This window comes from Kryptolebias marmoratus, linkage group LG1, assembly GCF_001649575.2.
Source record: "Kryptolebias marmoratus isolate JLee-2015 linkage group LG1, ASM164957v2, whole genome shotgun sequence".
Lineage (NCBI taxonomy): Eukaryota > Metazoa > Chordata > Actinopteri > Cyprinodontiformes > Rivulidae > Kryptolebias > Kryptolebias marmoratus.
In genome coordinates this window covers 31,987,816-32,000,452 of record NC_051430.1, presented here as the reverse complement: position 1 = coordinate 32,000,452, position 12,637 = coordinate 31,987,816, and the positions used below count along the sequence as shown (strand labels likewise).

The 12,637-nt window shown below is 39.9% G+C and overlaps 1 protein-coding gene across 4 annotated transcripts in view; it reads right to left on the bottom strand.

Annotated features, from left to right (window-relative positions):
* Positions 1 to 12,637, bottom strand: part of adamts3 (ADAM metallopeptidase with thrombospondin type 1 motif, 3) — a 102,468-nt gene that overhangs the window by 23,077 nt on the left and 66,754 nt on the right. For all 4 annotated transcript variants that reach the window (XM_025008066.2, XM_017426341.3, XM_037974903.1 and 1 more), the window contains exons 9-15: positions 10,110 to 10,253; positions 8,050 to 8,182; positions 6,380 to 6,493; positions 5,263 to 5,408; positions 4,426 to 4,601; positions 3,761 to 3,894; positions 3,363 to 3,486 (exon numbers count right to left, since the gene is read on the bottom strand). In XM_025008066.2, the coding sequence (XP_024863834.2) occupies positions 3,363 to 3,486; positions 3,761 to 3,894; positions 4,426 to 4,601; positions 5,263 to 5,408; positions 6,380 to 6,493; positions 8,050 to 8,182; positions 10,110 to 10,253 (971 nt within the window). The remainder of the gene's footprint in view (positions 1 to 3,362; positions 3,487 to 3,760; positions 3,895 to 4,425; positions 4,602 to 5,262; positions 5,409 to 6,379; positions 6,494 to 8,049; positions 8,183 to 10,109; positions 10,254 to 12,637) is intronic.

The window sequence follows — 12,637 nt, the reverse complement described above, 5'->3', positions numbered from 1 at the left end:
CTCCGTCTTGTTCCAGTAGCCCATTTTTCATCAGGGTGCTCTGGTTCCCCAGCACCTGACGCAGACCTTGTTTGGCCGGGTGACGTCTGAGCCGGCATGTGATTCATATTTATCTCTCTCATGGTATGAGGTAGGCAGGTCTTGCCTAAGGACCCAGACTGGATAGCTCAATTTAGCTGGATAGCTCAATTTCACTGTTGTATCTTTGCCCCCGGCCTGGATTTGAACCCGGGTGACTTACCCATTGAGCTATCCAGACAGCTATATATATATATATATATATATATATATATATATATATATATATATATATATATATATACACATACAGCATTCTATAAATGAAGGCTTATGGCCGTAACCTACAAAGCTGAAGATCAGCAACATCTCACACTTTTAACGTTTTTATTCAGACTTGCTGCACATTTGGATTAATTGAATCAATTGTTGATGCATCAAATGTTACTTCTGTGTAAAAACATCTGATTTAAGCTAACCTTTGAGTCATCAAGACAAACTAAAACTCTGAGTCAAGATGTTGGATAAGGACACCCGAACATGTCAAACTCACTAAACCTTTAAGCTAATATGTGCTAACAACAGCTAGCCTGCTCTTCAACTGGAACATGGTCAATTCTGACAGTTAGCTCATTTTTCTGTCAGAAATGTCTTTGTTTTTCTTCAGTATATGTTGAGAGGCGGCAGGAGAAATGTTCCTGTGTTTAGTTTGGAGCATTTACCTCCAACACACTGACTAAATACAGATTTATTACATGTGTCTCATCGGCTCTGCTTAGAGTTAAATTAAAAAAGGTTTTGGTCCTTGAATATTTGTATAACTGACTGTTTTTATGGATGTAAGGATGATTAACAACAAACATCCGTTTCACATTTCCACAAAAAAAGAAGTCACCAATAAATGATCTGATATTATCAAAAGGTTCAGGAACAGTTCACTTTGTTTAGCTAAATAAATGATGAGTTTCTGCAGATTTTCACTGCTCAGCTGCTATTCCTGCTATTCCACTTTCATCAGAACAACACTTTGAAAACGCAAACATGACCCTGTGTTTCCACCTGATGAAGCCATCCATTCAGGAAGGCCAAAACTCTTCAGGGTTCAGGGTTGTTGAACAAAGTAAAAGGCATGAACTTTGACCCCAGCTGGAGAGTATTTAGTGGTTTAACAGGCTTTTACTCTGATCAGAAAATGGTTTGTTTTCACTTTAAAACTCTGCAGCTCACACACTTTATTTACCTTCACCTCTGATATTCAGAGGGTTTATTCTTCACACAGCTTTAAAGTGTGTGTTGCGTTCTCCAGTTTCTGGTTCTCTGAGTGTTTTTCCTCAGCTGCCAGTCAGAATAAAAGCCGACGACAAACAGTTAAATGAAATGCGCAGCTTTGGTTCATCCATCTGACTCACAAAGCTCCAACAAAGGAAGATGTGCGCCTCAAACTGTGCTGAGGTCAAATAGCAACTCTGGCTGCAGGATTTCCTAAATTTGGGCCTCACTTTCTTCGTTTCAACAATAATTCTTAGATTAGAAAGACCTCAGGATCCTCCAATAGGTCAGATTTAGTTTATGACTGAATCCGAATCGGTTTTCTGCTGAACCAGAATGTTTTTAGTAGTTCTGTGATGTTAAAGCAGCCTTTTGAACAGATTCACAGAGAAGAGGAGAACTGATGGCAGGTGGTATCTGTTCAGATAATCAGGACCTGTTTTTCACAACTGAACTGTCCTTTTTCAAAAAAAAATCAGAGGGTTAAACTCCTGACATCTTCTGAGGCAGAGGAAATCTTCACTGGAGCTTGGATCATTCAAACCACAGAACATCATGTTCAGGTTTTATCTGCAGAGCTCCTAATAAATACTTCTGCAGATGAACGAGGACCAGTTGACGTTAAATCAGAGGAAACAACTAGGATTAACTGAGTCTACAAGATGACCTCTGTGGGTTTAAAGACTCAAAATAAATCCAGATAAAACATTTTATTTTATTATCTCATTGGAACTTTACCTAGTTTAACTAATCAAGTAAAACCAGATCAGTACAGATTCAGTAGTTCATTCTTATAGAGTTATTTTGGACGGCACAAACCTCTGCCAAGGCTGTAGGGTCATTAAAAAGTAGAATTCAGAATGTGGTCCAGATCACTTGTTGGGGTTGTCACAAAAAAACATTTCCTGATAGTTTCATCCAAATCTGTTCATTAGTTTTTAATTAATCCTGCTAACAGAAAGACATAAACGAACACATGAGGGAATAAAAATCCAGGAGCTGCACATGCTGAGTTTCTGCAGAATAACCAAGTTTTGGACTTTTTACAAATTTACACTTTTGTTTGACTCTATTAAAGACAACATTGTCTCAGATAGTCTTATTGTTGATTTTTTTTTTTAACAGACAATAATTTAATAGCAATATGGCTCAGGAATTTAATATTTACCAAAGCAATATAACTTCTATGAATCTTTTGTGTTAGCAAACTATGATTACCTCCACCAAGGAGGTTATGTTTTCGTCCGTCTGTCGACAGTTTCTGAAGAACCCTTCGGTCTTGGCGGACGTTTGTGCTCCGAGTGCTTATAGTTAAACAAGTGTTTCAGTCTCAGAATGATTATTACTGATGTCGAAAAGTATTCTTAGGAAACTAAACAAATACTATTCATAAAGCTAAAATCTGTGGGTCATTTATGGACAAAATAAAGCTTTATAACAGGGATTCTTGTTTCCTTGTTTCCACTTGTTTCCAGAAAACACTGTAAAAGAAAGTCTACATTCTGATTTTTCTGAAAGCATTATGGTTAATCCTGGAATAATTCTAATAAAACATCAGCTAAAAGTCTTTCTGAAACTACTTTTCAGTCGTTAGATTTTTTTTTATTTCGCGTTTGTGGAAAAACACTGCGGAGTTCGTTAGAATAGACTTACGTTACTGAAATGAAGAGTTTTGGTGTTTATTAAATTGAGTGTAAAAGGGAATATTTGACTCGTTAGCTTTTTAATCATAAAACTTGTTTTTTTATGCATACTGTGAGATTCTGTCGTACTAACTTAGGTTCAAACTGCACCGTCTTTCATTCAATAATTAGAAAAGTTGAAAATTCTCCTTGATTTTCGTTCCAGCTTGTCATTAAGGTCCAAGTTTTACATTTTTACATTGGAATCCTGCTTTTGGTAAATTTATTGAAAGTAATATCTGTTAAATCAGGTCATGCTGCCCTGCTTTAAATATGTTTTTTCTTTGTTGTTGGCACTCATAAATCTAATTCAATAAATGTAATTCTAAATGTTGATGTTTATCTGGAGGTAGAGGTTTTAATCAGTTGTTGTGTTGCTTGACATGTTCTTACCGGGTTTCTTCGGCGTCCTGGTGAAGCTTCCTTTCACCGTACGGCAGTGGGAGTTGTCTCCTCCACAAACCCCACATTTGTCCTCCGCTTTGGTGGAGCCGATTTCTCGATCACAGCCGACCTTCTGGAGACCGAAAAATACCAAACCAATGAGCAGCAGCTCATTTTATGCAGGAAAGAGGCCAACAGCAACATTCACAACATGATTTAGTTTGCTGATCAGGAACAAAAATGAGTAAACGGTTAAAAAGTACGTCACAGTATGGTTTCATGATCCAATCTGGGCTGTTCTGCTCACTGTGTGTGTGTGTAGAACACCCTGAAGTGTTTTGTAAAGTTGTGCATAATTGTGCCAAATGATAAATAGCGTAAGTGCTGTAGTTCAAAACCCTCCTTACCACACATTCTCCACGCACACAGATACTGTAGGCATCCTTGTAAGAGCATCGGGTCCCATCATGCACCAGCTGCTTCATGTACGCCACGTCTGCGGTCTCCTTCGACTTGCAGTACAAGTGGCATCTTTTGTTAGCTGTGAGATCAAATCATTCAATTACTGTAAAACACTAAAAACAAAAGATTCAAAGCTAAACTTTTTTGAATTAATCAAAAATACAGAATGTGTTGCTGCCATTTTTTATTTATCGAGTCTTTGTGGCTCACAAAGGAAGGCACTTCATTTGGTTATACTAGAACAGCTCTGTGTGTGTGTGTGTGTGTGTGTGGATGGGTGTGTGTGTGTGTGTGTGTGTGTGTGTGTGTGTGTGTGTGCATTTATAGTTTTCCAGGCCACTAAAATAAATTCATGAAATTTTACAGAAAAAAACATTAAAAATTAAAAAAAAGACCAAACGTAGTTTCAAAAGTTGTAATTCACTTCGTATTTCTATTTGTTTTTACTTTAAAGAACCATAGTTAGTTCAAGAGGTTCTGGACCAACAGTTCTCTATATTAATATTTAATTAATATCTACTAATATTTTCAGCTGTAATTTTTGTTCTTAAATTCAGTCTGAATCCCAGCACTCATCACCCGGCTAGAATAAAACCGTTTCCTGGCTTACCGTCAGGATGTTCGTATGGCAGCCAGTGGTGTCTGGAGTTTTGGAATTCAAAGTGAGCATTTCGATGCTGGCACTGCTGGGCTCGGAAGTCTTCAAAGTGCTTGGGGCAGTCGTTTTTGTTGCACAGCTGATACTCGTAGTTTAATCCGGGGCAGTCCTGGCCTCCGTTAGATGATCTGTGGGAGGGAGATGGACCGGGATCAGAGGACTCAGAGGACTCAGATACACACCCAGCTGTTCTTTGGAACCAAACAGACTGGAAACACATTCTTTTCTCAAAGTGATGATGTGTTTGTCCTGTTTATCATGTTCACACCAGAGCCAGTATAGATTCATAATAACCAAAGACTCTAAACTGTCCCTCAGTGGGATTGTCTTTGTATGCAACTGGGATGGACCGGTGACTTATCCAGGCCTAACCCTGTGCAGGCGAGACCTCCACTCTTGCAATGACTGCTGGAGATACCAGCTCCCTGGGGTCCTCAACAGGAAGGAGCAGGAAACAAAAAGGAACAGATGGATCTCATACATGTCCTGTTCCAGTCTAACATACTTCTCTGCCTCTCCAGATGTCCTCATACATGTCCTGCTGTCCTCATACATGTCCTGCTGTCCTCATACTGTTTCAAACTGTGCTATGAACCTAGATTCCAACACAAGCTAAAAAAAACTAGAGCTAAGATAATCTAACGAAACACATTGTTATGAAATATTAAAAACAAATAATTTAGGCACTGAAGGTGTTTGCTTAATTGTCCGTGCTACTCTAAGGTTTTACATGGGAAACTGGGCCCTCGGTTAAACTAAACTAAATCTAAAGTAAACTTCTCTCCTCACACAGGGTTGTTGCACTGCCGAGTCCTGAAGCGAACACCCGTTCCACAAGAGCGAGAGCAGGAACCATATTTACTCCAGGAGGCCCATGCTCCATCCTGCTTCAGCTGGTTTGGGGTTTTCCACATGCAGTGACCTTTGTAGCACCACTGCACAAAAGGAAAGAAAAAAGATGATCAACAAAGATTCTCTTTTAGGATAACCCCCCACCTCCAACAATTTAGGAATCCAAGAAATTTTGCTGTTAAGCTAGTTTTGAATGCTTTGTTTCATTCAGGACATGGTGAACTCTAAACAAAAAAATTAAAACAACTGGACCTTAATCAGTAGATAAAGCTTTCTCTATTCGGAACTGGAGATTGTGGCATTTCAAGCTGTAAACTGCATGAGATGCTCCATTTATTTTAATTAGTGTGCAGATTAATCTTACTCCCCTCCATCCTGAGGGTCATTAGGGTCTTTGTTTGTCTAGCTCACAGAGAGATGTTTTGGTCACATGATTGAAGTGGTTACTTTGAGAGAAAATGATTGAGTTTCAGGCTTAATAATCCATTGTAAATTAAAGTTGTAAAGTTGTTTTTTTCTTGTTTGACATAATCCCTCAGCTCCCTCTCACAACTTCACAATAATAACTTGGAAATATTTTTCAGGCTCATGCTGAGACAAAACAAGGTCAATGAAACAATGTTTTTAAAGCCTGCTGTAGAAGCTCTGATTTATCCTGAACAGATGACTGAGCAACACAAACCCTGACTCTGAGGTGGCTCTCCTTGCTTGGGTCAGCCTAGGTGCTCAGTGGTGCTGATGGAGCTGAATAGGAACACATTTCTGCATTCTGAATCCAAAAATCCATGTCAGATTTCACTGAACCCAACTGAACCCACAGAACTGAGGGATGCCATGTCCATAAGACTCTTCTCTAAATCTCTTAAACAATGCTTGGAGTGATGGTTGTTTGTATTTTGTCTTCTCCAGAAACTGCAGATGAAAGTGAACCTGTATGGATAAATCGGGATTGTTGGACTTAACGTTTGAAATAAATACACTTAAAGTGATTGTCAACCCCCCCACACCCACTGCACACTCTGAACCCAGACTCAGCGGATCCAAACCAACTTACTTTTCCCGGAGTGCACTCTGTCCCATCAAGAGGAGGACCCTTCTTGGTTTTGCAGAAGTACGGGTTGTCTGGGTGACTGCACCAAAGCTGTTTGCACGGGTCAAATGTCCGAAACTGAAAGAGAAGAAAAAAACAGAGGTACAGTTGGTAAACATGGGCTGAGCAGTCAAACTGTTCATCTGTGATCACCTGGACCATGCAGCTCAGCTGTGACTTATTGATCCATGTGTGCCAAAACCACTCCGTAGGGGTAAAATGATATTCATAGAGATGGGATTTGAATATTAATGTGGAAGGAGCAGCTAATTTTTTTTTTCCCAGAGTTAACTGTCACTAATTTTCGTTAATACATTCCTAAAGAAATTTTGCTCTCCTTCCAAAACCTAATTTCCACTCTTTAAACATCTAAAGCCCGGGACTTTCATGATGACACCAATCATCCAATCAGAGTGTTTTGTTCTTCAGAGAGCAGTGATTAATTTTCTGAGCACTTGACAGAGAAAATTAAAAGACGTCAGCTGGAAATCCAGCAGAGATTAAGGAGTTTTTCTGAACATGTCCTGCTGCCGCCTCCATTTCTGTCCAGCTGCTTCAAAGAGTGGATCTTTGTTCACAGAAACACACAACATTTATATAAAGACAATTACAACCAAAAGAACTCAATAAGCTTCTTCTCCAGCTGACTTTCTGTGTTCAGCATAGGCAGCTCTTCTTTTCTGATCTGTTTAGATGAGTGGTGTCAAATCCTGGCCCTGGAGGACCACTATCCTGCATATTTTAGTTGAAAACGTGACATCCTGCTGAGGTTTAAGTATTTCTGACAGTCAGGTTTGTGTGCCGGAAGTTCTTTAAGGTGTTCTGAAGTTGCTTATGACACCGAACAACAGGATGAATAATCAGAATGTTTAAAAAACACTTTGAATGTTGCAAAAAATTAAATGGCATAAACAAAAAAAGGCTCCATCACAAAGAAAAGAAAAGAAGAGAGCTGACAGTCAGAGGATGGTAAAGGTTAAAGGTCAGACTCGTCTTGGCTCCACATGTGGGGGAGAAGGGATTCAAAACGTCCCATTTTAGCTTCAGGTTTTCATATTTATTCGTTTCTGTTAAAACCCCAGTCTCATTAAAATCCCCACGGTTCAGGGTCTCTGGATATAAGCCACTTTGATAACTCAAAGCTAAATGGTAGATTTTATCATGCCTGATTAAATTTTAAACTGATGATTGGAAATAGCCTTGTCCAGAAGAAAAAAAAAAGATTTCCAATCAAAACAGATTCAGAGTAAAAAATAACTAAGAATAATTTCTACTAATGAGCATTTGTGGCCATCTGCTGAGAAACTCTAAAGACAGCAGAGATAAAATGATTGGGATCTGTGGCAGGATGTCAGATAAAAACTCAAAAAAATAAACCATTTCTGTAGAAACCACTTGGGTGATGGTTGTCATTCTGCTCCTGAGTTTGTACCAATTCATATCAGAATCTTTGAAGCCTGTTGATAGGCTCTACTCTTCTCTGTTTATGTTTCTGAAGATGGTTTATTCCTCTCAGCTCAGTGACTGCAGAAGTCTCAGCTGCTATGGCTGCAAAGCTACTCCGTATATGAAACATTTTGTGTTTTTTTTTTTTTGTTGTTGTTACAGATTCTGTAAATATTGAATTTACTCACCGAAGTGCAGATTTTATAACCAACTCCGAAGTCAAATCGGCATTGTTCATCCATGGAGTAGTTGATCCCAGGAAGTTCAGGAAGTTGTGGCCAGTCATGTTTGAACGGATCATCCAGAAGGCAATCATAGGTTCTGAGAAGAAACAACTGCAGGTTAAAAGGACCTAAACTTTAAAAACCAACAAACATACAAAATAAGTTAACTGAAGACCATTATAAAACCGTGACAATCACTTTAAAACAGGTGGCTAAAAGCATGGACACTGGTCTTGTACTAGTGATTGTACTGATTTTTTAAAAAGACGAGAGTGGAATGAATGAGCCGAGTTTTAGGGTCTGTTGCAGATGATTCCACTCATCTGTAGCAGAGAACTGAAACGAGGTGTGACCAAAGGAGATATGTGCTGCGACGTGAGTAGTAAGAAGTAACTATAGATATAGCTGAGTTTTAGTTAATTTGTCTGCAAAAATTGGGAGAAGACCAGTTTATCAGGGAATACAGATGGCAGTGGTAAGTATTAAATGAAGCTCCAGTTACAAACTGGATAGCAGCATGATAAATAGAAATAGAAATAACCTTTATTGCCCCTCAGTGGGAAAATTCAGGTGTATGAGCAGCAGAGTTACAGGCCAATCAAAGAATGCAGATTCACACAAAAGTAAAAAAAAAAATAAAACTAGAAAAACAAAATATGAACAAGAGATTGTACAGTAAGGGCAAACTTACAGCATAAGTAAAAATACTGTGAAATTATTAAAAATAGCATACTCTCAAAGAGATGTGCAACTGTGTAGGATAATTTAAAGAATGCTCATGTGCATGTGTATTTTGCAAGAAAAAGAAAGACACTATTTACAAGAAATGGAAAAACTGCAAGTGACAGCAGAGATGTAAACACTTCTTGAGTTTGTTGGGAGCAGCGATGGTTATGAAGTCTAACGGCTGGCTGCTGGGAGGAAGGACCTCCTTTGTGCACCTGGGATGCAACAGTCTGTCACTAAAGGAACTCTCCAGTTCTGCAACAGCTTCGTGCATTGGGTAGGAGACATCGCTCAACAGTGCACTCAGTCAGGTCCGATCTGGCCTTCCTGATGAGCTTATCTAACAGCTTCCTCTCAGCTGTAGATAAGCTACTGCTCCAGAAGACTACAACATAGAAGATGGCTGATGCCACCATAGAGTCAAAAAAGGTCTTCAGGAGCACCCCCTGTAGTCCTCTGCAGGTAGAGTCTGCTCTGACTCTTCCTGTAAATAGCATCAGTGTTGTGACTCCAGTCTAGTCTATTCTTCAGGTGAACACTCAGGTATTTATAAGAATCCACTATCCCAATGTCAGTTCCCTGAATGTTCCCTAGTGTCTGTGTGGAGGGTCTGTGCCTGCTTTCCCACATTGATCAGGAGTAGGTTCTGCTGGCACCAGTCCACAAAGTCTACTGTCTGTACTCCGAGTTGTCCTCACCTGTGATGAGGCAAACTATGGCAGAGTCATCAGAGAACTTTAGCTGATGGCAGCCTGGGGAGTCGATGGAGAAGTCTGTAGAAGTCATCTAGTTTAGGAAGTGTGCAAAGAAAAGTGTGTAAAGGGAGATTTACTGTGGTAAAGAAAGCCAATGCAGAATTTTACCTTTGAGAGCATTAGGTTTATGTGAGTTTAATATCAATTTGCTGTCAAGTCAGATAAAGAGAGACTTGTAGTTTTTAACTTCAAATAATCTCAATTCATTCTGAACCAAATCATAAAGTTTTCACATGTAAAGATATAAAGACAGTAGTTATTGTTCTTTTGGCTGTTGCCTTCTTACAGGGGTTACAATGGATGTCCTTCCTGATGCAACCTGTGCTCAAACCTGCAGCCTCAGAATTACAAGACCACAGTACTGACCACCAAGCTACCTCAGCCCCCTAAAAATATAAAGACAGTAAAGGCTGTTTAAAGCCTGTGGTTGTCTCCTTTTTTTAATGATCCCGCGATTAATCATCTTCACATGATGAATATTTGAAAAATGATAAAACAGTCCGCTGAAAGCACCACAAAAGGATGTTGTGTTGCTGAACTCACTGAATGTATCTCCTCAGCTCCTGGCCACTGCACATGGACCAGTGGTACCGATGGAAGGCGGCCTGCACCAGCGGGGCCATCACGCTCCCCATTGCAGTTTCATCTCCACATCGGTTCCCTTGGCCATCGTGCTCCATGCCCAACCTGCCTCCAGACAAACAAACAAATATTTACACAACCCCTGGTGAACAAACACTTAGATAAAAAAATACAAAACTACTTCAACACCAAAACCATGTGCTTTCATTCAAATGTTTTGCACTTCTTTTTATTATCCTACAAGTCCTGCAGTGATTAGTAAAAATCTAAATGATGTAGTGTCTCATCTCAGAAGACACAACATGAGGTCAAAGGTTTTATTTTGACAGGAAGCAGAAAGAGTGGTTCAAAATAAAAGCTCATGTGGTCTAATGAGTCCAGATGTCCTCTGGTCTATGATCATCCCTGTATGAAATGATGCCTGAATCATATTGGCTGCACAAATCTGTGGAGTCAGTTTGATGATTTAATGTTGCTTCAGTTAATCAGATCGAGATTCAGCAACAATCTGCTCAAAAGTGACGTCAGCTGATTGTAAATTATTGACCAAGTTTTCCAAAAACAAACTTTTTCCTTTTTGATGGCTGAGGCATGTTCCAAGATGATGTCAGATGTCTTTAACAGCTAAAGAACAGTTCTGGGAGCAGGAGAGATCATTTTGATGCCAGTCCGTGAAAATACTGTCTGATAATGAACCGGTCCGTGGAGCTAAAAAGGTTGGAGAAGCTTAGGCTGGCCCTACTCCCAGCTAATATAAAACCATATATATCTGACTGAAGAAACTGGCCGCTCTCCATGAACACCTAGCAGGACAAATGAACCAGCTACTGATGGAAGGGACCCACCCTGAGTGGTTGACCCAAGGCTGGACAGTCTCAATTGTGAAAGTCCCCCAGAAAGGGGCAATTCCTTCTAATTACTGGCCAATCACCTGCCTCTGTACAACATGGAAGCTCCTGTCAGGCATCATAGCAGCTAAGATGAACAGGCACAGAAGGGAACTGGATTAAAGACAGCCTTCTCTTAAATGTTTGACATAAAAAGTCATTTAGATGTTGGCCAGTAGTTAGAAAGAACACTGAGGTCAAGGTTTTTCTTTTTCAGGATCGGCTGCCCAACAAAAGTAAAATACTAGACCCAACAAAGTGAAGAGTCTCCTTAAAAAGATGAGAGGGGAGATTATCTGTGGGGAACTAGAAGGTCTTGAATAAAAAATGATTATTTTTAAAACCAAAGAAGACAGGCTGCTGAAAACAGCAAAGTATTCAAGTAGTACATCCTGATCTAAAAGAGGCTGTGAATGAGGAGACCTTAAGGCAGCCAGGTTTTCAACATAAAATTTTAAAAGAATGTCACAAACTTTAGAAGAAAGTGTGTCACAGGGATTAAAAATATTTCTCAGGTTTTATGACTATTTATAGAGATCATATTGGACAGGAAGGCAGATTTTGCAGCTTTTACAGCCGTTTGATATTTTAAACAGCAGTCATGAAGGATTCCTAAAGACACCTGAAGTTTGTTCTTTTCTACCTTCTCTCTGTGCAGCAGCACTATCATCTGAGAGCACGAGTAGTTTCATTCATCCAAGGCTGATGGGATGATTTGGCATGAGTTGGGCAACAGAATCCGGGATACCAGAGCATGTTGGATTAAAAAGATTAACCAGCTCTTTAACATGTAAATCAGAACAGTAGTTGGCATCACTGAAGACAGAGCTGATGAAAGCGGAGAAAAGAGACCAGCTGTCAGTGAGTTCATCGTGTGAAAATGTTGCCCTGGTCTCTCACTGTTCAACCCTGCGTTACAAACCACGACGTTAAACATGACAGAACAATCATGACGTCATAAACGGTGGGCAACAGGCTTTAATGGGAGGAAGACGGACCGCTGCAAACACGATGAACTTCTGACCGTGCCGTTCATGCCATACTATTTTTCTTGAGAATTCTCTCAAAAAGCTGCTAGGACTCGATTTTAATCTAGCTGCAAAAAACCCCAAAACATACAGTTTTAACAGGGCTGCTGAGTGCAGAAGAGAACAGCCTGTGTTTTGATCAGAGGACTTAGAACAGATTGAAATTTGTTCTTTAATGATTGGGGCAATGTTCTAGATGGGGAGGGCTGAACCAGCTGCTCAGTTTGGTTCTGAGCTCAGATTGTCTGACTGAAGCTCCCACCAAGCAGGTGGAACGGGAACATTTGGCTCCAGCACAGTTTCACGCAGATACCCCCCACACAAGACTCTACAATCAATGGAGAAGAAAGCTGCAACACCCCCCCACCTGCATGAGGTCAGTATAAGTTGCTCAAAAATAATACCAGTACTTCAGTGCTGGGCGATATAACGATCCATATCGTGGGGACGATAGAAAAGTGTCTATCGTGATATATTTTCTTCTATCGTTTCTATCATAATTGTATCAATGATTCATGTAAATATTTCATAACGTAGGCTACGACGAATGTATTAGTGTTGTCACTTTGCATAC